Source organism: Lissotriton vulgaris, chromosome 2_1 (assembly GCF_964263255.1).
Source record: "Lissotriton vulgaris chromosome 2_1, aLisVul1.2, whole genome shotgun sequence".
In the NCBI taxonomy this organism is placed as follows: Eukaryota; Metazoa; Chordata; class Amphibia; order Caudata; family Salamandridae; genus Lissotriton; species Lissotriton vulgaris.
In genome coordinates, this window is record NC_141687.1 from 1,878,608,689 (window position 1) to 1,878,636,447 (window position 27,759).

Here is a 27,759-nt window from a genome sequence, read left to right on the forward strand (position 1 = left end):
TTGCGGATCAAATGGAGGGAGCTGGGGGAAAAAAATAAATCGACGGTCACTCCGGAACTATGCCTACTAAACGTATACGAGGCCACAGACCTCACCCAGACCGAGAAATCATGGGTTTCCCTGGGATGGGCCCCTGCAAAACGAAATATCGCACAAATATGAGGTGTGGGTGAAATGCCAACTGTCATAGACTGGGTTGCTGACATCAATAGAGCCATGATTGCGTAGAAGGATGTTTTTAAACATAGAGGATGCCCCAAAAAATGAGATCGTAAGTGGGCTGCATGGAAAATATACAGGGGTGAAATTTGCCTGTCTGCGACAGTGAAGTAAGGTTGCATGGTCCATTAAATATAGAGGGCGAGATACTGGAATGAAGGATCTTTCTTGTAACAGTATATATTTCTTCTGATTGTATGTCATTGATGAACTGCATTGCTGTGCTCCCTTGTTATGTTGCCTAATAAAAAGTTAAAAAAAATAATAATAATGTTTGCTAACAAAACTGTGGTGAAAATAACCTTACCTTCAGGTATTTCTGGTAATGCCAACGCAAGCCAACTCATATCCATGCTGAAGTGGCTAGTTGCACTCACATTCCTGCTGGCAAATCCATTAAACGGTATTGTGCCAATCACCAACGGTAGCTCAATCATCAACTTTTTAGCACCTGGAACATGGATATACACCTGTTTGCATGGAAAAATTACCGAATTAAAAATAGTAAGCAAAAAGCATAGCAGGAACTAGACATACTGATAAGATCAAAATAAAGTCATTTTAAAACACCTCACATGGAAGGTTTAAGACAAATGGTTTTCAAGTTGCGCAATGTGACTGGCTCCTGTTATATTTTGAAATACTCTATCCTCCAGTTTTCGATAAAGCTCTATGTAAGAATGAGAACCTGAAATGAATTAAATGTTGCTTAGTATAGAAAAAGTTATGTGTAATCATAGTACATCAAAATGAGGATCTTCAATAAATTCAAAAATATTAGAAAATCTCTTTCTGCGAGGGATATATCGCAATATGTTTTGCTTTGAGAATGTTATATATATATATATATATATATATATATATATATATATATATATATATATATATATATATATATATGAATATAATTAAAGTGTTTTCATCAGCAAGTTTAATTGCTGGCTTTGTGATTGGTTAAGAATAAGAGGCGTGCAGTCATTCTTAAGTGGCATATAATTATGTTTTTAAATTTTTCATTGAAAAACGTTGCAACATGAAAACAGCATTACTGATGTATTGCATTATTTTACGGTAATAATGAAGGAATAGTTACGCATCTGCCATTCCTAGTTCTCCAAAGGAATCTCCATTAAAGTAAATGCACTGAACTGTTCAACCTACATTCGGGATCAAAACCACTTCTGTTTTTAGTTTAAATATATACATTGCGGGGGCTTGGCTTGGCGCCCGAGCAGCATGGCGGCGCCGAAGTGAACGCTCCGCCGGCCGGGAAGACACGACGTGCTCAGAGGACTCCTCTACAGTTGCCTACGACGGGTTCTGCTCGCGGGAAGGAACGAGCATGCTTGGAGACTTTTCTTGACTTCTGCTGAGGCGCATTTACACCGAATTTCGCCGGAGTAAGTTCGGCCGCGATTTTGCGAGTCACGGACGCCATTTTGTTTTGCTTTCTCTCGGCACCCTCGCAAAAGCCTGCACTACCTTCCATGCCTCCTGCAACACCGTTTGGTGATTTATTATGCCTCAATGCCTTACAGGCTTCCCCTATGACCTGAGCTTCTTCACCCGGGCTACTTGACTCTTCTCAGGCTGCTTTTTCCAGTCACTGTGTGCTACTCTGTTTTTCCTCAGATGTGGCGGCCATTTTACGCAGTTTCCTGCCTAAGATTAATTTTTTCGCTGTTTCATGCCCTTGATACAGCGTTTCTTATTTGTCAAGTACCACTGCTAATGGTTTATTCACAGATGCCCTTCCTAGGAACTAGCCTTCTTTGCTGCTCAGTTTGTTTTCTCTGACGCACGACGGACGGCATCTTCCTGGTCTATTCTTGCTGTTGGTCTTCATTACACTGTGTTTGCATTTTTTGACTTTTACCCTTTATGAGCCAATTTATGCCACGTTCTACTCTCATCTCCTCAAGACATTCTTTAATTAAGAACTCTAAATTATTTACTCTCTTTGCCAAGTTTGAAGCTCTTCAGTCACCCTTAATTCCGGCTACACAGTCTACAATGGAATCTTCCAAACTCCAAAAGACTTAAAAAGGACCCCCCCTCTCCACCTAAGTCGCTGTGACCAATTTTTTGGAGCTCCTCTTAGAGGAAATAAGGGCTCTCCGCCCCTTCATGGAGGACACCAACGCCAAATTACAAGTCCTGACAGACAATTGGTCGCAAATGGATGCAAGAGTCTCTTCTATGGAGCAAAGCATTTCCTCTTTGAAAGAAACGCCCACTAAAGTTTCTCACTCAAATCTGCAGATTTCTTCTCTCCAGAAGCAGGTGGAGGAGCTTGAAAACCGCAACAGACGCAATAATTTGCGTATTTACGGCCTGGTGGAGGGCTGTGTGGGAACTGATCCCATTTCTTTCTTTAAGTCTTTTCTCCCTAAGCTTTTACATTTACCAGAGGGTACGGATTCCAACATCCAATGTGCTCACAGGTTGGGCCGGCTTCCTTCTACCATCACCACTTCAACACGACCAAGAGGAGTTATCATGTACTTTCTTGAATATACTGATCTCTTGAAAGTCTTGTCAGCAGCCAGAGCTTCTCCTCGACTTACTTGGTCCGGATCTTCTTTGTTCTTCGCGCAGGACTATGCTAAAGCTACAGCGAACCGACGAAAGGCTTTTCTGGACATGCGTGCTGATCTAAGAGCCATAGGAGCTAGATATGGTTTATTCCATCATTGCCTCTTTAAGGTCACCTACAACAACAAGACTACAGCGTACGAAGATCCTGTTCGTCTCCGAAGCTTCCTGAATTCATGCAGAACAACCGATATGGACATTTCTAATGCTTCTTCTTCCTCTCCTCCCTGAATGCCATGTCTCTCTTTTGTGGGTCTCTTCCACTTTGCTACTGTTCGCTTGCTCCCTAGTTCTCCTGTTGTATTTCATAAACCTCTCTTGATTCATTTCTTTTTGCTGTTTCCATATTCGTTGACTACTGTTGCAATGTTTTTGAAGTGGTGTTAAATTCCCTATGTTATGTTAATTGCTTGTATTCCTTTTTGCTGTTTTGATAAAATTAATGTTTCTCCTGTACCCTTCTTTACCCTCCGCTTACCATTTTCCTTATGTTCCTCATAGGTCAGATCATCTTCCTATGTTTTCTTCCCGGTTGTGCCCCCCGCTGGCCCTGGATGTCTTGCCTGCTCTTTGTGGTTCCACCTCCCCTCCCCTCGATTCTGGTTTGATCCTGGTTGTGATCCCTCATTTTCCCTTTCTGTAGGTATGTTTTTCCTCTGTTCTTTACACATGTCATTTGTTTGGTTTACCTCTTTTCCCTCCCTCTTCTTCCTTTGCTTCATGTCTTTCATAGGTGTCTCTTCAGGTTTTTTCTCTCCGTTTTCTCTCTCTCTCTTCTCCTTTCTTTGTGTAACTTCACCACTGATGTTGCCGTTCTTCCTCAGCATACGTCTATCATCCTTTAACTCTTCTTTGTCTTCTTATTTGATTCCATAAATTTTTTTCAGAAATGTACTTTCCTGTCTTGCACTTCTTTGTCTCTTCTCACTCTCTTCCAATTATGCATTCCCTCTCCTTCTGAGCTTATCTTATCGGGTAATTTCTCTCTGTTACTCTATTTCACTTATTTGTTGTATCTTTTGTTCTTCTTACTATAGTCACTTGCTTCTTCTTTCTCTTCTTCACTCAGTTTTTCCTTTTCTAATGAACACAATAATTTTCTTTGGGGCTTTCTTTTGCAGTTTTTCAAGTTGTTTGTCGTATTCAGTTTCTTATTATATGTCGTTAAAAATTGTCACATGGAATGTTAGGGGTATTAATTCTCCGATCAAGAGACAAAGAATTTTATCTCATCTCGCCAAGTTACATGTTGATTTAGCATTTCTGCCAGAAACTCATCTCTCAGAAGTTGAATCTGCCAAACTTAAGCGGGGTTGGGTGGGTGAGGTGTATTACTCTCCTGGTGATGCCAAACGTAATGGGGGTCATTATTTTATGTCGAAAATCTCTCTCTCACTCTCCATTAATACAAGACTCTGACACTGCAGGCAGATGGGTTCATGTCAAGCTATCTTTAAGGGGTGTTCCAATCTCTCTCCTTAACTTCTATGCCCCCACGGGTGGTGACCCTACTTTTTGGCGTGACCTCTCTGCGCATGTTACCAGATTCGTGGATGATAATTTTATACTAGCAGTGGATTTTACCCAGCCTTTTGACCCCTTCCTTGACAGGAACTCTAAGGTTACCTTTGTTCCCAATAAATCCAACAAAATCTTTACTCAAGCAATCTCGCAACACAAATTAATTGATGCCTGGTGCCTTTGCAATCCGATGACGAAAGAGTTTACCTTCTATTCCCCCTCACACCATTCTCAGTCACAGATTGATTACATCTTCGTTTCTCATAACATTGTCCAAACTCTTACGCATGCTAAAATTGGCCCTATTTTACTCTCAGATCATGCCCTATTTCAATAAATATCGATATCATTCCCAAAATTACTGGACCTAGGAGATGGTGTTTTAACAATTCTCTTCTCCTAGACCCCAAGTTTACTATTTCTTTTACAGATTTCTTTACTGAGTTTTTTTAGATTAACGATACTCCCTCCATCGCTAAGCATACTATTTGGGATGCCTTTAAGGCTTCCGCAAGAGATTTGGTCATTGGATATGGTGCTAAGAAGAGGAAAGCTGCACGCCAATCCACTGGAGATCTTCTCCAGAAAATTAAGAGTTTGGGACACTCCTATTTTACCTCACATTCTCAAGATAGTTTGACAACTCTTGTTGAGGCCAAAATACAATTTAACAAAAAATCCACGGAAGATGCATCCTTATATTTACTGAAATCGAGTGCGAAGTTTTATGGGGGTCGGAACAAGGCCGGAAGGATTTTGGTCAATTATTTGAAAGTTAAACATAAGAAGTTGAATATTGAATCTATTTATGATAGTAACTTGAACCTTAAACACAAGGATGCAGATATTTTAACTGAATGTTCACTCTTTTACACAAACCTCTACTCCTCCGAAACCCAACCCTCTCACCAATCTCTCTCACATTTCTTTTCCAGCATTCAGCAACCTCTACACTTTCCTCTTGACCTCTCCTCTTTAGAATCAGACTTATCCCAGCAAGAATTACTCTCTGGTCTCCAACACCTTAAAAAGACAAGGCTCCTGGACCAGACGGTTTTACAGTTGAGTTCTACCTCCACTTTTCAAAATTACTCATTCCAAAGTTGCACTCCCTTCTTCACACTTTCCTTACTCTAGGTAATTCCTCAGGTTCTTTTTCTGGCGCTCACATTTGCCTTATTCCCAATGAAGGGAAGGATACCCAGCACTGCAAAAATTACAGACCGATTTCTTTACTTAATATCGATTACAAGATCTTTGCCAAATCGCTTGCAGCTAGATTAGATCTCGCTGATTACCCGATTTATTAGGAGCCGAACAGTCAGGTTTCGTTAAGGGCCGGTATATCACTGCTAACACTAGACTTTTATTTAATGTCCTGTTGAAGTGCTCCCATTCACAACACCCTCTGGCATCGATTGCATTGGATGCCGAGAAGGCATTTGATAGGGTTGAATGGACCTATCTCTTCTCAACCCTCAAATGGTTTGGGTTCGGCCCCAAATTCATTTCTTTAGTTTCCCTTCTTTACTCTAACCCTTGTGCAGCCATATGTGCTAGTGGTCTTGTTTCTTCCTTTTTCGACCTAGGTAGAGGGGTTTGCCAAGGGTGTCCTCTGTCCCCTTTTCTTTTTAATTTAGCTTTGGAACCTTTTCTTTCTAAACTTCGTCAGCACCCTAACATTCATGGCTTCCAAACATCACATTCTCACATCAAATTGGCTGCATATGCTGATGACATTCTGCTTTTCATTTCTAACCCCACTGATTCTATACCTGCTTTTCTAGATGTAGTACGCAAATATTCTCTTATCTCGGGCTATAAACTCAATAACGACAAATGTGAGATTTTGTCTTTAACAAAGTACACCTTCAAGCCTGACTTTAACCCTTCGAACTTTACCGGAAGTCCCTCTCATATTAAATATTTAGGCCTGCATGTTACCCCTTCCATTTCAGACACAGTTTCTCTGTTTAAATAAATGCATTCAGAAACTATCGGATTTAACACCCAGATGGCATCCCCTTTATTTGTCATGGTGGGGCCGCCTCGACACGATTAAGATGATGCTTTCTCCCATAATTCTCTACACAATATCTTATATTCCAGTGGCTATTCCCTTCAAGTTCCTTAAGAAAATTAATTCAATTTTATCTTCCTTCCTTTGATATGGTAAGAAACCTCAGATGTCTCTTGCTAGATTAATACGACCTAAATTGGAGGGTGGAGTCAACCTTCCAGACTTTCCAGCCTATCAGAGAGCCTTTCTCTTAAGACAGGCTTCTTTTTGGCTACAAGATCCTGCAGAGCCTTGTCCTTTATGGGTCACGATTGAACGTCTTGCATTATTTCCCTTCTCTTTTTCTGAATATCTATCTTTCCCTCGAAAACCACCCTCTCTTTCTTCTCCCCTACATAAGTTCACCACTACCTTACTTCTCTCCTCTCCTCTCCACCTCCTCCTCTCCTTTCAATTGCTGATTTTCCTAGCTCTACCATTTGGCACAACTCGCATTTAACAATTAACAATAAACCCTTTTATTGGAAGTCCTGGAGGCAAAAAGGGTTACTTTGGGTCTCTCAATTATTCTCTAATATGGAAGGAAAAAGGCACAAGAGTCAATGACACTTGCACAAATCAAATCATTTCTGTAAAAAAAGAAATATTCAGGAGGACTTAAAGATATGGCAAATATCAGGCTGCTTTGCTTTCAGAAAAACCAACAAAGACGTCAAGAGTCTGAGGAACATGGAGATGGGACCCCCCCCCTATCAAAGCTGATGCAGCTGATGCAGCGCTTGAAAAGACTTGCAGAGAGGAAGATCTAGAGAAAGTTCTTGAGAGAACTTGAGAGAAAGGCTGATGCTCCCATTCGACCTCTATGACTTAGAGGATAGGCAGGGCTACAACACTCTCACTGTCTAGAGCAGGAACCCTTCAAGATGCCCTTCAATATTGGAGTCTGAGTAAATGAATGATGAAGTAACTGAATTTGTAAAGGTCAACAGGAAGTACATCTCAGCAACTTTTGGAAGAGTGGGTGTGTAAACTGAAGAGGAGAAAAGATCTTAGAGAACTAGGAGTACTCTAAGGGAGTATTCTCAAGACCAACTTCACCTGTGGAGAGTTTGTAAATGTACATAGTTTCTCCTTAGCATCACAATTCACCAGTGCCTCTCCTATTCTTGTTACTGAAGCCACCACCACCTTTACTGACTTTTCTTCACAATGAAAAATCTCCAGTGCCATGGGGAAACCTCAAGAAGACGAGATGACTTTAAAGAAGTCATTCAAGAGTTTGTGATACTGTGAAACTAAATAATTCATGTGGAATCAGATTCATCACAGCTGATTATGAACTGATACTGTCAAGACTTGAGTGAAGAAAACCTTACGGGTGTAAGGTGAGGCACCAGAGCACTCCTATGAGCTAGACAGTTGCTAGAGATTAAACATGAGTATTCAATTGGTTCAAAGTTGTATTCACTTTGCATTGTCTTGGGTTTTAAATGCCGCAAGATTAAATGTTCAATTTTTGGCATAAGCAAGTGGCTGAATACATGTAGTCATTGAAATTTTCCCAAAACAAAGTTCAAAGTAACATGGCTATGTTTTCTGGCAAACAAGTCACAAAAGTATCGATGCATTTCGAGCGTAGCTCTTCCTCAGGGGTCCATGTTAATCTAAGGAAATAATGTAGAAATGCTATGTTTAACAAGACAGGGCCCGAGGTATAAGAAAATAAATGTTAATGTGCCCTTAAGAACGTGCATGGAAATGTCATGGAAACAGGTAAGTGCAAGGTGAAAATACAAACGTGAGCGAAACATGCTGGTCACTGAAGGGTTACAAGAGGCGGGTGCGGGGTGACCGATCGTGTGCCAGGGTAAAGTGAAATGAATAACACGGGGGAGAATGATTATGTTTACACCTGAACAACGCCGAAGCGTTCCCCTAGTGGATCGGGTGAAGCAGTGGTTAGAGAATAGGTGTGCCATTGTGCCAAAATTGTGGTGCTGGTGAAATAACTGAGTCCGGAGGTGCAATAGCCGTCACCCAATTAAGTGGAGTATAATGAGGCGCTTACCGGTAGTGAAGAGTCTGACTATCATATTCAGGAAAACACGGTGAATCAAAGCGACGGGACGCCGGCTTTGCAATACGGAAATGGTGAAAAAGGTGCGCATGCGTGATAAGTAGCATATTTGAGAGATAGAAAGAGGGCTGGTGCCGAAATGTGGCAAGATACGAGATAGATACTCTACATCAACAAAAGTAGGCATGAATAAGTACAACATGATTGAAAGGTTAAATACGGTACATGTCCAGTAAAAGTAAACACAATACAATAAAATGGAACGGATAGGGTGCGATGCTCTGTGTCTGACGATCACTGCAAAAAAAAAAAAAAAAAAAAACAAGGGATATGACAAAAGGGTAGAACGATGAAAATAGGGATTAAGAAATGTACTAGTTGGGAATGGGTGAGGAGGTCAAAGACTGTTGGGAAAAAGTAGGGTATAATGGTGAAAATGGACACAAATGCATGTGTGTCGGGGACTAGAAGAGTGGAAAAGAGCAAGTGGGAGACTGCTGACCGGAACAAAGATGAAGAAGAACAGTTGGGGAGGGAAGGTGAGAATGAGTGAGGAACTGTGAAGAGATGAGTGTGGAAAATAAGAGAAGAAAATGAGTGTAGGACGGTGAACCGGAATGCTCATATGTGAGTAAAGCTGGGTGTGTAGGAAGAATATGACAAATGATCTAATATCAGGAGGGACTGGGTGCGACCGAAAAGGTGGGGAGGAATGTGGAAAAGTGGAAGTGCGGACTAGAAAAAGAGGTTGTAGAGAGTAAAAAAGAAAAAAGAAAAAGGAAAAAAAGTGGAAAGACTGCAAAGGAAAAAAAGGGAGTCAAGGTAGCAAAATACAAGAATGACGAGTGTGGAAAGAAAATAAGATGCTGTCAAGAGAGAGAGCCAAAATGTACGTTAACATGGTGACAAGACGTATCACAGAAAGCTGCTATACTCCAGTCTTTCATTGAGTCCTTTAGGGTGGACAGAGTCAAGTTTGTAAATCCAGTACAGTTCTCTTTGGAGAAGAAATTTCTTTGGGTCTATATACATTCTGGTTTGTTGACCACCTCTAGTATTAAAAAGCGGATTTGACTGATGTTGTGATTATGTTGTACGAAATGAGCTGCGACGCAGGATTTCAGGTTTTTGTTTCTTATGTTGCTGCGATGTTCAATGAGTCTAGTTTTGATCTTGCGTTCAGTTTTACCGACGTAAGGCAGCCCGCAGGGGCACTTCAATAAGTATACTACCTTCATCGTGTCACATGTAGCATTGACTAGAAGCGGGATGGGGGTCAAGACTTGAGCATGTAGTATTTTTCCTGGCTACACCTCACAGGCTAAAACTCAGAATCTCCGCAGAGAATTTTGATTCTACATTTCTATGGATCATCATTGTTTGGTCCAATGATGTGGATGAGGAAATGCAACAAATTAACTCAGAGATGGAGACTTAAGGAGCTCACATTGGGAAAAGGGTATACTGCCTTGCAAATCACTGCTTTCTCAGCAGAGGATTCAGGCCACTCAATGGCCTCAGCAGTACTATCAGCAACAAAGACAGCCCAATCAGCCTTGGCAGTCAGTGAAAGGCAGGGGCGCACATCAAGACTTATGGTGCCAAACCATGCCTTCCACCTTACTCTTCCTCCAATCACCACTCTGGTGGGGGTAAGCATCAGCAATCCTCTGGATATCACAAGAGATAGACGAGTGCGGATTATTGTACAAAATGGCTATTCTCGGAAGTTCAGATCGTTGCCACCAGCCATACTTCCAAAGAAGTTTTCTCAACACCTTGAAACCTTCTTCAGCATCGTTCTGGACAAAGTGAAAATTAGCAAATATAGCTTGCAATTGGCTGTCAAAAAACGTTATTTTGAATTTAGAAATACATTTTTCAAGGAGAAAAGTGTCATCTATATATTTTTTTTAAAGTGCCCCTCGAACCGGCATATCGGAGATACAGCTCAGTACATAAGACTATCAACAAAAGTCACCTGGAATACAAACTGACAATTCTCTCTCAGAAAAACAAACCCTTACAATCCTGAAATTCAGTATCCTCGTTTTACATTACAATTATATTAGTATTTGAATTTCACCTTTCACTGCCTTTGCTTTTATTTCCAGAATGCCTTTAACCCTATACTCCTCCCTGCTTCTTGGTCAACCGCCCTTGCCGCCTGGTAAGGGCTGCGTTGTTATTATTTTTCTATATAACACTTTTAAATAAGTGAATTAGGTTTTAGTCATGTTTTGACAGTTTGATTTTGACATTTTCGTATTTCGTTGTTTCCACTGGGATAACAATGATTATAATCTCGCGCTAATTTGAAAACAGTGATATTAATCTTTTCATAATCTTACCATAGAGGCTACTGGGGCTGGGCCCGACTTTTGTTGTAATACGTCTGAATGATTTTCAATATTGCTGCACAACACTACTGATTCAGACCATGTATTCAGCAGTGAAATATAAACATGGGGTAATTAGATAGTGCGATAGCCCAGGAGAGTGAATACATTTTTCTTTTTAAAAAAGTGCCTTGCAAAGTTGCAAATTTAGCAGCTGCTTTCTGCTATTTTTTTTTTTGAAAAGTCAAAACGCATTAAATAAAGTACTTTAAAAGCAGGAACACTAACATACTCGAAACAGCCTCCGTAAACACAAACTATGTTTTGCGTAGAAAATGTATATTTTCAAAGTGGGAAGCCTTATTTGTTGTTCACAAGTAGGGTACTAATTAAAAAAGATCACTTTAATGCTATTTTGCCACATAAATTGTACCAGACATCACATCAAAAAAAGGCAAACTTTCTACATCCTAGAGACCGAATGCGGATTATGTTAGGGCTCCTGTTCAATTTGTGTTTATCCATATCAATTTTGCAGATCTTTTCAGCATTTAGCCAAACTGATGTTGTGTACCGTGCAAAAATGAACTTTTAAATAATATAGTTCCACGTTTATTTAACCAATAAATGAGCTCTCACTCTCAGACAAATTTTGGAAGCCCAATAAGCAGCAAAATGCAGTTCAATATACTCGTGTGCAAATATCAGTATTACAATACACACATCTATTCATCCCAAATTATTTAATCGAAATTGCATCCCTTTTATTCTGACAGCATTCAAAGCTACTAAACAAAGAAAGAAATGCTTGTATTTTCCCTCTTCAAAAATTATTAGAGGCAGGACAATTGCTTTTTTTCTCTCTGCATTTATGTGTGGGAGCCTTAGTTGTGAGATGTTCATTGAGTGCACAAACTCTAAATGTTTTTCTGACAGTGACTTGCAAAAGACTTCTAAGCCAAAGGCTGGAGTGTACCAGTGCTTAAAAATGGCATTCTTAGTGCTTTTTTTAGAAAGGATAACACGTTGTCATTAGAATGCAGTGACACTGTTCCACAATGTGTTGAGCAGCCCACTCAAAGCCTTTCTCTGAGGCTCTAAGGAACATGTATACGGAGGGTGAATTCAGTCAGACGATTGCAAAAGACTCATAGATATGTAATTTCTGCTTTGAAAAATTAAGCCTAACAAAAAACTGAACGGCATTATGGGGCAAACAGAGGGCTCGGAACTGATCCTCGGGAACCAATGTAATCATTTAAGGAGCATCTGGACCACTTGCAAGCACTCTTGTGAACTGGGTTGCTACATTCAGAATAATCTGAAGCTTCTCTAGTAAATGCTTGCATCATTTCAAATAAGAGCATTGTCTAGTCTAGGCTTTGACCACAGACACCATCTACATCATTTTCCTATTCTTCTACAGACAAACTAGGGAGGATGTGCCAAACTACTCACATGGCAAACTGGACCTGGCTTGGCAGTTCAGTCAGGACTGTTCCCATGAGGCACAGGGTCAAGACTGATTTGCACATGGCTGGGTCTAAACTGGGGTGGCATGGTGAGCAAAAGAGCGATTGATTTAACCCAGATCTCTTGACTGGGACAGAATGTTCAGCATTCCGTCCATCATTTGTTTGCGTAGCACTTTTCACCCTAAGAGGGATGGGTATGCCCAGACGTGGGTCCCTTGCTTACTGTGCCTCTGGATTCAAGCTAACCTTGCTGATGAAGGGTAATAACAAGAAACCGGTACCAGGATGCTTGTTTCCGGTCCAGGGAGTACCTGGCTTGGCAGTTTGGTCTGGACTGTTCCCATGAGGCACAGGGTCAAGATTGATTTGCATATGGCTGGGTCTAAACTGGAGTGGCATGGTAAGCAAAAGAACGATGGATTTAACCCAGATCTCTTGACTGGGGGGGGGGAAATGTATGATTTATTCAGCATTCCGTCCATCATTTGTTTGTGTAGCACAAAAACAGGAGCGTGCCATAGCAGTGATCTATGTGTACAGAGTCTCCTTTGTATCTGAAAACACAGGCTCTTTACAGAGATAAATGGACTTCAGTAAGAACCCATATATGAGAGCTAGGGCACCCAAAGGATGTCATCTTCATATAGGACCATAATCTCGGTTTTACCATATTCAGTTTGACCAGCCATCACTCATCCTGGACTTGATGAGATGAGTAAACAGTAAGATATATACTGAGTCGATTTGGGATGGAGTGGGAGAAACCCTGTGGGGTTCCGGCGGGTAATACAATGGAAGTTCGTTTCTAAAAGAGGAAGAGAAACAGCCCGACCACTATCCATCAGGACTAAGCAAAACTAATTAAAGATGGGCTAAACATTCTTGGCTGGGGCTATCGTAAAAATACTGCACTCGTGTCCCAGGTATTTAATAACGTGGTTGAAACGGTGACGTAATAGTTAAAGCAGCCAAACTGCGAACCATAAAAACAGTGAACCATTTAAATGAAACAGATCTTCATTGACGAGTTCCAGAAATGCCGAAAACCTTCCATGCAGCACCAAGGCTTGCAGTATGATTGAGCTGAGCAGTCATCTACCCATAAATAATAATCTCCCAAGAATAAGGACTCAGTACTGTTTGGCGTCATCTGCTCACACGTCGACAGGCGCCGTAAATCTCACGCGCAGCGCTTATCCTGTGCATCTCGGTGCCGTGGAAACCGTGAGAGCATGCAATTTAAAAGGCCTCGAGATTACTTTGGAGAAACTAAAAAACATTTTGAAACAGCAAATAAAGTCAATGTTACAATAATAGCGAAAATACATGTTTTCAACACAGACTGGCATATTGCAGGTGCCCTGAGCAAGCAGTATAGCACATTTAAAGGAGGTGCTTGCAAAACCGTTAAAGCGGCGCCAAAAGTGCCCAGAAAGCCGATTTATTGGTGTACCCAAAGGGGCAGAGAAGGTAGAAAACTACCAAAGCAACCTCAAAACTGGTGGCAGTTACGGGCACAGTACCAGACAAAGGAAGAGGCTTTGTTTTTGAAAACTACACAGGACATGGAGAGAAGGGAGAAAGGCGATGCTGCTGCCGGAGATGTCGGATCGGCAGCGGAGGCACAAACAGTTGTGAAGCATACTACAGCATTTACCGGAGATAATGGGGAAGAGGACGCAGCGGCTTTGAAGAGCACAAGTGAGGTCCAGAAACGAACCCTAGAGGACTTGAGAAACTCACAGATTCTGGAAAACAATCAACCCCCACAAAACGCTGAAATGGAAACGGTATAGGCTTCGCAAATAACTAATGAAAGACAGAGAGGCCCTGAAAAAAGAGGATCCAAAGCAAAGGAAAAGGAAAAAGATTTGGAACGGCAAGAACCGCATGAGAGTGGAAGAAATAAAAATAAAAATGCGGAAAAAAAACTAGAGGAGAAAGAAAAAGCAAGACGGAAAGCCAAAGAGAAAGAGCGTGAGAATGAGAATGAGAAGGGGAGAGATATAGAGGATAACGCAAAATTGGAGTTAATGGCCAAGAAAGCACAGAGGCTTCAAACAATAAAAAATTTAAAGGCTGCTGCAAAAACAACAGGCTCCCAGGCTACCTCTCAGCCCAGAATCTCTAATATTTTTAGTCCCCTACCCAAGGATGGTCCGACCAATGCTTTAAAAAATGAAAAATTACAGATCAAACATCCAAGCAATTTGAGCATGGATGTCCAAGGTATGCCCCTAGAGAACCTCGATGTAGAGGAAAATAACACTTTAGATCCAGACCTAGCAAATCAAATCGCAGATCCTAGTGTGGACATGGAAGGGATTAGGGCTCCGATAGAGGTAAAACCGGTGAAAACTAAGCAAGGAGAGCAATCAGACCAAAGCAAGATGTACCCTATGGGCGTTCTAAATATCGAACATCCCTCTTCTTCTCTTAGTTCCCAAATGCTTCCACGAGGGAGAGATCTACATTTAGGAAATAAATCATTCTCCGAGGAAGATTCTGATTCGGACATCTACGAAACAGGGATGTCCATTTCAAGTGAGTCAAGCGAATTAAGTGACACAAGTGAAGCAAGTCCAGGCCTACAAATCGGGACCTTATCCTCGGAGGTCTCCGGCTCTCACGAATCGAGAAAACCCAGCAAAACAAATTCCAGGAAAAAACGGGGGAAAAGAGGACGAGACGCAAGAGAGAATGTATTCCTCCTAATGAAGAGACAACAGATCCAGGCACTAATACGGATCACGCCAAAGCCAGAACGAATTCCACACGAAGAAGCCAGATTTCAAAATCATTGGGAGAAACACCACGTCAAAACCACAGCTTGGATGAGATAGAAGTGGGAAGCCAAAAAACAACGGGAAACAGAGGCAGCCTTGGAATAACAGCAGAGCCCTCATTGAGTGAAGTGTTGAGCTCAATAAAGAATTTTCATATGGATGTCAAAAAAGATAGCCAAAGGAACCGGGCTGCCATTGAAAAATTGCAAGGCGCGGTTAAAAAAGTCGGCAACATATGTACTGAGATCTCAGAGAGAATGGCCGCAGTAGAAACTCGCACGGAAAATTTGGAAACGGACGTCGCCAAACTGCAAAAAACAGAAAAGGAGCAGGATGGAATAATAAAAGACCTCATGGCAAAAGTCGAAGATCACAAGAACAGATCCAGACGGAATAATCTAAGGTTTCTTGGTATCCCAGAAAATTTTGAAGGAAATGACGCTAGAGGGACAATGATCAATATACTCAAAACAGCGTTCACAGAATTGGAGGCCTGGGATATGGACAGAGAGACACAGTGTGCCCATCGCTTTCCTTTGATGCTACCAAAACACGCCCATTAGCAACGCCAATATCCCAGGGCCATGCTGGCCCATTTTGGAAACTTCCTTCTTCGTGAAGCAATCTATAATCTTGCCAGACCTACAAGCCAAAGGGAATACAAAGGGTTTAAGTTTTTTGTAAGACCAGATTTCGCCCACACCACCGTTGAGCGAAGATGGAAAATGCGCCAACTTTTTGCGCCTTTTGAAAAAACTTGGAGCGACAGTTTTTTTACAAAACCCGGCACGGCTGAAAATCATATTCAAGGGCTCAACAAGAAGCTTTACTAGCGAAGTACAGGCCGAGGACTACTTAAGAGAAATTTCAGAAACTGGGACACAAAATTCAGGAAAATAATTTAAAAAATAAATAAATAAAAAAAACACACTTAAAGGAACTGTGGAAAGAGATGGTCATTGAACTTAGCTGTCCTAAACAGCCTTAGAAAGAGTTAAGGTTTGGAAGTAAGGGGAATCACTAGAAGGGTATAAAGGGGTGGAGAAGAATACAAGCTTATAAAGCAAAATTTTGTAAGGTTATCTGAACAAGTATAAAGACTCCGAGAAACACTATATTCCATCAACCTGCTCAGGCCACGGGGTCCTCTGTGGCGATCTGATCATACGGACGCCCACAACTAGGACCCGGGACCTAGGATGCCTCATAGGATGGTAAGGGGGGGGGAAGTATAGGACCAAGAAATTCGAAGCATATGAAGGATGGAAAAGACTTTGTCACAATGGTGCCAGATAATTCTGTAATGACCAAGAAAATAGGACATGGATATGATGCAAGACAAATGATAATAATATTCATGATATTATGGCTAAGTTGAAAATTGCTTTACTAAATATATGTGGCCTCAATGATATTTAAAAAAGGCAGAAGGTAGCAGCAGGGCAGCAATTAATGGAAGCTAATATTGTTTGCTTACAAGAGACTCATATTGAATGTTCTCAGCATTTCTTATTTAAATCATTGGGGTATAACCTTATCACCGCCTCGACACAGGCAGTCCGAACTAAGGGGGTGGCAATTGTAGCAAAAGGTGTGGGGCTCCAATTTGACAGAGTACTTTCTAATAAATTTGGTAGAAGGGGAATCGCCGAATGCAAGTATAATAATGGACTGAATAAAATGACAATCTGTACCATTTATGGGAGTGTTTGTGATGAACCTGAGACGCTTACATATGTTTCTAATGAGTTAACTCACTGGCCCCTACCTTTCATAGTTTGCGGGGATCTTAACTTACATCTCCCCGGTGACTGGACAATGGGGCCGGAATTTAAATATCACGGTAGGAAACCTAGAGTTTTTCGGGCACTTAAAGATCTGTGTATGGTACATGGCCTAATAGATGGGTGGCAACATAATCACAGTGGAGATCCTGGCTTTACGTTCTATTCATATCCACATTTGCGACATGCTAGATTAGATTACGCATATGTCAAATTCATTGAAAGCTGCATGTACGGTAGATAAACTTCGAGTTTATTATCGGACCATAACCCTCTAATTCTGAACTTATTTTATACTTTGAATAAACGTCTAATTACTACCTGGACGTTTGAACGGGCTCTGCTAAAGAATGTAAATTATTGTCAACACATGAGGGGGTGGATCCCGGGTTTTATAGCAGATAATTTTGGAAGTGCTCCCGTAGCTATAGTTTGGGATGCTCTAAAAGCGGGCATAAGAGGCGAGCCACTGCAATTCTCGCTTAGGTCTAATAAGGAAGGGAAACTCCGCTTAGCTGTACTACAACATAACCTGGGTAAAGCCGAGGAGGATCTGATCGCTGCAGCCCAGCAGGGCCAAGTGCTGGACAATGCATTGGCTCAGGTAGCCATCGCGAGAAATTTTATCACAGAAATAATAGTAGAAAAGGCGATCATCAAAGCATCAGTTAATAAGGAGAAAGTGTACGAGCTGAGGGAACTGGTTGGGCATCAGCTGGCGGTGCGCACTAGAGAAGTGGCATCAGCAAGCACTATCAAAGAAATTCAGGACCCCAGATTAGGCTTAAAGACTGAACCAAACGAAGTAAGGGCCGCATTTCAGAGATTCTTTCAAGAACTCTATACAGAACCCATTGTGGGGCTTGGGGACCCAGATTTATATTTGGATGTAAATCCGGGGCCCATGCTCAAGAAAGAAGATCAGGAAATGCTGGATGAGTTACCTAATTGGGATGAGATCCTGCTCTCTTTAAATGCGCTAAACAGTGGGAAAGCGGCAGGACTGGACGGGATTCCATCAGTTCTATCTGAAATTTGCCGATCAATTAAAAACAATAATGATGGCCTTATTTGCTCATATATTTCAGGGAGGGACCCCCCCCCCCCCCCCTCCTCATGGTCTGAAGCTAAGATTGTGGTCTTCCTAAAAAAATACAAAAATCCACTTGATTTAGGTTCATATCGTCCAATTACCCTGATTAATGGAGATTCAAAAATTTATTTGAAACTTCTAGCAGCTAGACTGGCCCCAATAATTAAAAAAATAGTCTACAAATATCAACATGGGTTTATACCAGGACGGTCAACAACTGACCACGTTCAATGGGTGATCTCGCTATTTGATTATACAGAGTCAACAGGAGACCCTATGTCGCTTATCCTCCTTGACGCGGAGAAAGCGTTTGATAGGGTCTCCTGGAGATTTTTATGGGCGGCAATGTCTCATTGTGGAATCAATAACAGATTCATCATGGCTACCCAAGGGCTATATAATAAGCCAAGTGCTAAAGTATTGGTTAATGGGCTCCTGTCAGAGAATTTTGCGATCACAAGAGGAACCAGACAGGGTTGCTCATGCTCACCTCTGTTGTTCGCGATCTATATTGATCCTTTTATTCGGTGGTTAGACAATTGTGTATCTATACCACCGATTCAAATACGTAATTATAACACTAAAATGTTGGCATACGCCGATGATATTGCGCTTGTCACTAGAGATCCTAATTTAGCCATGCCAGTGATTGAAGAAGAGGCACACCTATACGGATTAGTATCTGGATATAAATTGAACTCCAACAAAACCCAGATTGTACTCCATAATAAGATTGTGATGGTAGATTCAAGAGTGACGGAGGAGGCCGTTTACCTAGGTTATACAATAAGTGCAAAAATTCAAAATATTGTGGATATGTTTTCAAGCTTTATTTGAGGATATAAGAAACCCCGAAGGGCCCTTAAACGGCTGGTATACCGTCCTGAAATATTGCGTTAAACTGATTTCACTTGATGGTATTAACCTAGAGATCCCATCACCTCAAGAACTTATACTAGGAGAAGATTGCGCTGGTTGTTTAGATAGCTACTTTAAGAAAGTCAAGTTTAAAACTATTGTAGGGGTTTATAAAGTATGGTGTAATGTCCGTAAGATTTTGGGGTTGAGGCGATTTTCATTTCATACGCCAGTGAACAGCAATAACGATCAACCCCCTATATTTCACGATAGCTGTATGAACAGATGGGCCTCGGTAGGGGTGGTGCAGCTGGGCTGTTTTTATAAACAAGGCTGTCTCAAGATGTTTGAAGACATACATGAGGAATATAATATTAGCCATAGGGACTTCTTTAAGTTTCTGCAGGTCAGGGATTTCTTATTAAAGAAAACTGGCGGGCGGGAGAATTTTCAGAATAATCAATTGATTGATAATTTATGTAAAAAAATTACCCCCAGGATCGGGGAAATTTATGAAATATTGAATCTAGCCTCCCCAGATGATATGGATAAACAATGCACTGCTTGGCAATCTCTGCTGGGAGTCCATACTACAATCCCCCGCATGGCTGATGATTTAGCCCAAAACTCGTTAATGTCGATAAAGCTACAAGCACAATTTTATAAAACATTTTTTTCCTGTATTACACACCTAAGAAAATCGCCAAATGGGGAACAGGGAAGGGAACTACGTGTCCTCGCTGTGCACTCTATGGGGCTGATATTGTTCATATGTTTGCCACTTGTAACATGCTCTCCGGCTTGATTAAAGATATGTCAGAATTTCTTTCTGAAGTATGCCAAACAAGAGTAGAAGTTTCAACAGAGGAAATCATGCTGGGGGTTGCGAATGGTGAACAGCAGTTAAACATACAGTGGTTGATATTTGTGGCTATGGCAATATTCCGACTTAGTATCGCCTCCGCATGGCGAGATCCTAACCCACCGGCATTCCAACAATGGAGGGCTAGACTATTAGCGACCTGCAGTCTGGAAATGGCAATCTATAGGAACAGAGGAGCTGAAAAAAGATTAAAGGGCATGCAGATCTGGGCACCTCTCTTGCTGTGGATTCAGAGACATTTATGATTGTATTCTGTTTGTTCATTTCTTTTTCTCTTTCTATGCTTAGGAAATGCGAATCGTAATGGATTAATTTCAGATTTATGAATGTAATAAGTTGTTTCTTTATGACATGGTCTTGGTCAGGGTGCCGGGGGAGGGGTGGGAGGGAATGCATTTATTATGTAAAAAATGTTAATAAAAAGATTTTTTTTTAAAAACTAAAAAAATGAATAAGGACTCAAGCATATTATAGTTATAGCGGTGTGAAGGACTTTTGAAGCTGCTGGCAAAAGGTGGCACTGTGCCCATGATGCTGAAAGAGTACCACTGCTAAAAGAGTTCCAATGAAAATGATAGTGATGCTTGTAATCCTGCTGGCAAATCAGTGTGTCACAATTCTCCTAATTACCACAGCACCTCGGTCCTCTTTTAGTACCTGAAATTGTTTTTAGTTATTGAATTGTGCATTTACACTTGCGTTTAGAAAATGCATGTAGAATCTAGCCACTTCTGGCTTTTTAAGTAACATTACTTTGAATTTTGATTTTGACTTGTCATTTTGATTCTATCAGCATAAAAATGAAGTTTGAAAAGTTCAGCATGCAAAATAATGTTGGCCAAGAATACAAAACTGAATGCAAGTGACGTGGATCCACTTGGCAAACATTTAAATGTACCTGTAAGTAAGTTATGACTATCGGTCTTTAAACCTTTTTGTTTTGTCTTTACAAGGATGCCGTTATGTGTGTTGTATGTTGCATGTACGAGTGTTGCTTGATGTACATGAAAGCCTGTAACAGCACCGCTGTGCCTGACGTGTGTGTGTGAGCTGAACGGTGTTCACCTGTGTACAAGCACTGTACAGATGCCAAACGTTGACTTTTTCAATACATGTTATTCAGAGTAATTTCTTTGAACATGGTAAGTATATCTGATACAACGTTCTTATTTTAGTATATGACAAACTTGAAATAAAACCTAGCTTTAAAAGTAGAAGGGCCAAATTCCGAATTCCTTCTTTAAGAAAAATAAATGGGAAAAGGTAAGCAGAAGACACAAAGTAAAGAAAACATTGAAATGCGAGGAAGGATCTGACTCACTGCCTAGGCTTCCGTTCTACTGGCTCTCCGAGGAATAGTAACGGATTATAAATAAACCTAATGAAAATACCCATGATAGAGAATGCCGAGGTATTTGCTCGTAATCGTAGTTTTACTTTGGGAGAATCTTCATGAAGTCATCAGCCACTGAGTACCGTTCTGCTGGATGGTGGAGACTAAGCCAAAGGGGAGAGAGGGCAGATGGGAGAGTCTGTTAATACCCCTTTCCCCATGAGACCCAATGCTAACAGCCTATTAGGACTCTGCTATATACCACAGCACAGGACCTCCAAGAGAGATCAGTGATCAAGGATCCTCTTCTGTTCACTCCGTATCAAACACTGTGGAATCTCTGAACTGTGATGTTAGTGATCGGTCTCTCATATAGGAATAATTGGTATACACGTGGCCATGCTGTGGGGCACTCCTGAGTTGTGTGGGCTCAATGTAAAGCTGTCCCTGCCAGTTTCCTGCTACCTGGCTTCTGTTTGGCATCTGAGGGTGAGCGATCAATAGGGGACACTCAAATTCTCAGAAGGGTTCACATTTCGAGCAATTTCCCTAAACTAATGGCCAACCTGAACTGGCCAATGATGTTGACCACAGTTGCATGATGATTGTTTTAATGGGGCACATATAATCTTATTACAAAGTGTGAAAAATGGTTTCACAACAGAGACTAAAGAGAATTTTATTCCAGCTTCTTTAGACGCAGGTAGCCTCTACACCTGCATTTGCCACTTTGATGGAACAATCTAAAATGCATCACAAACTAGACTGGCCGCACTGACTGGCCACCAATAATATGATCTTGAAGAAGTTTAATCTGTCTAATTCATATCTTCTTTTGATTAAACAACATGCGGTTGCTGCATTCTTGAGTACTTCCTTGACGGCTAAAATTGGAACTATAAGAGGCAATCCTGTTTAAGACCCAAGGTACTAGAAATTAGATTTAGAATAAGCATTGTAAAGAGTACACAGAGAACATCTGTGAGAAAATGACAGGCAGACTATCATGTTTTTCCTTGTTGCCGGGTTGCTAGGTAATGGTACGAGGGCTACATTCCAGCACTGGAATTTAGTCACTGTGTAGACTTTATGGACTGTGGGCCTTCAGACAATAGACTTGTGTACTTGTATTGATGTTCTATTGTTTGTACACAACACAGCCGCACCAGTGATGTGTTCAAAGTCACAGAATTTCATTCTATTTGATATCACAATCTGAAGAAAACATGATCCTTTGCAATCAACATCTTAGTAATTTATTTCCTAGTAAAGGCTATGAAATGAAGAATTAGCAGGGCTCACAAGTAACCTTTTTTGTTAAAGCCCTTTGCTTAGTCTCTGCTTCTCGTCATGGATTATTTGCAGTATATCTATAGAACCAGTCCCAGACTCAATGTACAGTTATAGGGTTGACTTCTGGTCATATGTGAAGGTGTCACATACTTTCCTTTTTTCAACTTGGTGTTCCAGTAAAGAGTTGTTTACATGAAGTTATCCTCTATAAAAACCAAAAAAAGTTAATGGATCGCAGGTTAGGATTGAGGCCCATCTCCTGCCAGACCTTACTCCACCTTTCTCAATCCCCTTTCGCCTTACTTGCCTGAAACAAGAGGGAGGTATCAGACCACAGTTCTGGGTCCCAGCACATATGCGGAGGTATCTTCTAGTCTGCTCTCCCTTTCAAAAAGAAATTCTGGGATCGGCTAATGGGTAGTTCAATTCAGCTCCCTACTCTCCAGAATTGGAAATCCGCAGTGAGAGGCTGCTCCTCTTTAAAACCTTGAACCTGCCTGTTGCAAATAGCTGTCAACCACAGGAGACGTAAGTTGATGTGAAGAGACTTTATTGTAAGTAAAACAGCATACGCCTCAGCCACACCTCTCACCACATCTTGTCTCTCAGTCAGACTCACGCAGGATTCTCGCACAGAAACATCAACATTCTATCTACATCAGAAGTTGTGAGGACAAGGATGGGGAGGTGAAACCATTTGCGGTGGGGAGGGTAAAGTGGTGATAAGAGAGGGGTTCCCCTCGTAAGGAAGATACCACACATCCCACTTCTCTACAAAGTACTCCCAGTGAGCAGAACCATGGACAGGTGGGGAAAGGGCAAAAGACAGGGGAAAAGTGCCAGTTTGTTAAAGAAAAACAACAAAACACAAAATCATGTGAAACAGTGAGGAACATAGTGATAAAATTCAAAACAGTGTGATACAAATTTTAGTTGACTACATAATCCTTGAGAAAGCTTGGATGGCATGTCCTTCTCCCACTTGACCTGATGGGAACTTTGACCTTCTCTGTGTCAAATCCAGTGGGTGCATTTGCTATTCCAGTAGACCATCTGGTGTGGTATTGTTTGTTAAAGAGATAGAGTACTTCACGACTTCCTGTGTTCCAAATTCTTCCATCTTGTGTTTTTACAGCATTTCTGAATAATTTTACAATTCTCATAGGTTCTGTGAATTCGGACCACAGAACCTATTCTGCCCGTGGTGGCCTTGACCTTAACCAGATTAAACACTTTAACACTTATGTCTCTGACTCCATGTGATCTGCCATACCTTGCTTTTCTCTCAGCCATAAATCGCTGTTCTCTTTCCTTCTGGGGAGTGAAGTCTGACAACCCTTTGGGACACTTCATTCACCCCGGTACTAACCTAGAGTTGGGTCTTCTAGCCATCATTGATTGAAAGGTGTCTCGTTGGTAGTTTGGTGTGGGGTCAACCTCAATGCTTTAAAATGTTTCATAACTTCCTCCCTCTAACACAACCCACTGACTCTGGCTAACTGAATGCTCTCCTTGATGGTCCTATTCAATCTTTCTACCATCCCATTATCCTCCAAGTGATATAGTGCACAAAGCTTGAATCTCAACCCATTGCAATGTAAGAACTCTTTCATTTCCTGAGAGCAGAAATGGACCCCATTGTCCGTTTGTATGGAGGTGGACAACGCATGTAGTTAGTCAAAATATCGATTTTTTTAATGTCTTAAAAGTAATTGAAAATTAATAAAATAATAAATATAATTAACTTAAACATGCTTAAAATACTTAAATAAACTTAAAATTAATAAATAATTAATGTAAGTAAGAAAAAAAACATACAATTTCATTTTTTAATACATAATATATATATATATATATATATATATATATATATATATATATATATATATATATATATATATATATATATATATATGAACATAATATTAATAAAAAGTATACAATATTTTTACCGTAGGATAGCGGAGGGTAAAATTACTATTCCCACTCCAGTGAGTGCAACAGTAGGGAAAGCGTTAGATAGCGTAGAGGTAAAAATTACTATTCCCACTCCAGTGAGTGCAACAGTAGGGAAAGTGTTGGATAGCGTAGGGGTAAAAATTACTATTCCCACTCCAGTGAATGCAACAATAGGGAAAGCGTTGGATAGCGTAGGAGTAAAAATTACTATTCCCACTCCAGTGAGTGTAACAGTAGAGAAAGGGTTGGATACCGTAGGGGTAAAAATGACTATTCCCACTCCAGAGAGTGCAACAGTAGGGAAAGCGTTGGATAGCGTAGGGGTAAAAATTACTATTCCCACTCCCGTGAGTGCAACAGTAGGGAAAGCGTTGGATAGCTTAGGAGTAAAAATTACAATTCCCACTCCAGAGAGTGCAACAATAGGGAAAGTGTTGGATAGCGTAGGAGTAAAAATTTCTATTCCCACTCCAGTGAGTGCAACAGTACGGATACTTCATATATGCATAAAAATAAATTAAATATTAATACCAATTACAAATTAATTAAAAGTAATTACCAATTTAATATAATATAATAATTAATCAATTAAAAAAATTAATTAAAATAAATACCAATAAAGAAATAAAAAAATGTAATTGATTACAATTAAATTACTTCCCACCCTATTCCCCTATAAACCCACAACAGAAAATAAATTAATAAAAATAACATAATTATCAATTAATCAATTAATAAAAATTAATTACCAATTATAATTGAATTAATTACCAATTAAAAATTAATTAACAAATAATTCAAGATAAATACTAATAAATGAAACATTTAATTACTTAGAATTAAATTACTTCCCACCCTATTCCCCTATAAACCCACAACCCGCTACAAAAAATAAATTAATAAAATTAACATAATTATCAATTAATAAAAATGAATTACCAATTATATTTTAATTAATTACCAGTTAAAAATTTATTAACAATTAATTCAAAATAAATACCAATAAATAGATTAAAATATTTAATTAATTATAATTAAATCACTTCCCACCCTATTCTCCTATAAACCCACAACCCGCTACAGAATTATACTACGCAAAAATTAAATACCATAAAATTAATTACTTAAAATAAATGATAAAATAAATATACACTTTTCACACATATACTAACATAAAAAACACTAAAAAAAATCGATATTAACTTACCTCAAATTCGATATTTTTGTTGACTATATTCTGTCCATTTGATATTTTGTCCATTCTATATTTTTAATTAGATATTACTGCAATTCTATCCGATATTTTTTTTGACTATATTCTGTCCATTCGATATTTTGTCCAGTCTATATTTTTAATTCGATATTACTGCAATTCTATATTTTTAACTCGCTATTTTGACTGTATACTGTATGCAGCTGGAGTATTTTGTTACTATAGGAGAATGGTGTACACTCCCGTATCTTCCTCTCTATGTCCAAATCCAAGTTTGGCCACCAAAAATAAAAGCTTAGCCTCTGTTTTGTCTTTGTAATACAAAGATGTCCCTCCTAGGCCAAGTTGATGAGCTTGTCTTTTATGGATATGGGTGGAATTAACTTTGTGCCCTGGAAGAGACACTCATCCACTATGGATAATTCCTTTCTAACCATCCAGAATGCTTTGAGTAGCTCATCACATTTGTCCTGGACTGTCCCTCCCTCCCGCGTCTTCTCAAATACCCTCTGTAAGAGTGAGTTAGCCTTCAACCCTTCCTTCTACTGTGCTTTTGCGTTTTACAAAGCAAAATCCTCATGCTCCTGTAAGGGGACACCGACTTCCTTTTTTTTGAAGGCACTCTATGAGGCGTGAGGGGCAATTTGCAGCATAGTTTATCACTCCTGGTACATATTGCACCCCAAACGTGTACTCCTGAAGATTCACTACTCACCTTCTGATTCTACTCGAGATGAAGTCTAGACCTTTTTTGTACATTCTTCAACGAGTGGCTTGTGGTCCATCCTAAAGTTGAACTTAGTACCCCATATAAAATTCTAAACTTGTTGATTTCCCAGTGTGCTGCTAGAGCCTCCTTCTCTAGCACTGAGTATTTAGTCTGCTTGACGCTAAGATTGAGAGGCAAATGCTATTGTCTCTTCCCCCTTCTCACCCTCTTGAGTCATGATAGCTCCTTGGCCTTTGGAGCTGGCATCTGTTATTACAGTTTTTCTGCCTGGTATGAAAGCTTTCAGGTTAGGGGTGGCGTTGCTAAGGCTGTCTTGGTGTTCTCAAATTCTTTTTGACACTCCTCACTCCAATTGAATACTATTCTATTTTGTAACAGACAACACATATGTTGTGTTTGTCTAGCAAAATTATGAACGAATTTACTGTAGATTTCAAGCATTCCTATAAAAGATTTGAGTTCCTCTTTGTTTCTTGGGGGCATTAGGTATACTATAGAATACTGCAACTCTGTTTTGGATAGTATGTCATCTGCCGTCACTCTGTGTGCTAGGAATTCTATTTGTGATCAGTCTATTTTGCACTTTACCGTTTTTACTGTAAGTCCATGCTCCTGGAACTTCCTCAACACTTGTTTGAGCCTTTGGTCATGTTGTGTCACGTTCCCCCGAAATATTGATACATCATCCTGATAGCAGAGTACACCTGTGATCCCTTAGAGAATATTGGTCATAATTCTCTGGAAAACTGCGGCTGGTGACACAAGTCCAAACGGCATGCGTTTAAACTTGTATGCCCCCAAGGGAGTGAGGAACGCAGCAAGTTCTTGGGACTCATGGTGCAGTTTGATCTGATAATATGCAGATGTCAGGTCTAGTGTGGAAATAACCTTGGCTCCTACTTAATCACCATTTGTGTGATGTTAGGCAGGGGATACTTATCCACTACTATCTCTTTGTTGAGTGCTTGGAGGTCTATGCATAAACGTACAGCCCCATCACCTTTCTTGGCCACAACTATCGGGACAATCCATTCAGTGTCTTCTTCTGACTCTATCACCTCCAAACTGCATAGCTTCTCCAATTCCTCCCTAAGTGCCTCCTGCATGGATATCAGCAGGTTTCTTACTTTGGCTGACATTGGGAGTCGATTTTCCTTTAGCTTTATTCTGTAAACATAGTGCTTTAGACACCCCAACTGTTCAGAAAAAACTTCAGGTAATTTTTCTTCTAAACCCGCTTGTGTTTTGTCCATGCTCTGGACTAATATTCGAGGGTTTTTGTTGGGGTTAGGATAAATTCCTAGATCCTTTGTGTTTTCCATCCAAGAATAGTGTCCCCCTTGTGAGATTTGTATACTTTTGTGACTGTGTATCTGTCCTTGTATGCTACAGTTCCCCAAAAATACCCACTCATGTGTATGGGTTGTCCCCCACATCCTACCAGGTTGAAATGAATTTTTTGCAACTTTTTCCTTCCATTGAACACCTTGTCATACACCTTCACAGAAATTATTGTCAACTTTGAACATGATACAAACATTGCTTCTATCGTTCGTTCCTCAATCCTTATGATGTCCTTAG

At 40.3% G+C, this 27,759-nt stretch overlaps 1 protein-coding gene across 3 annotated transcripts in view; it reads right to left on the reverse strand.

Moving 5' to 3' along the window:
• ARRDC4 (arrestin domain containing 4) overlaps nt 1–27,759 on the reverse strand; it is a 200,717-nt gene that overhangs the window by 30,731 nt on the left and 142,227 nt on the right. For all 3 annotated transcript variants that reach the window (XM_086958080.1, XM_086958081.1, XM_086958082.1), the window contains exon 6: nt 527–689. In XM_086958080.1, the coding sequence (XP_086814206.1) occupies nt 527–689 (163 nt within the window). The remainder of the gene's footprint in view (nt 1–526; nt 690–27,759) is intronic.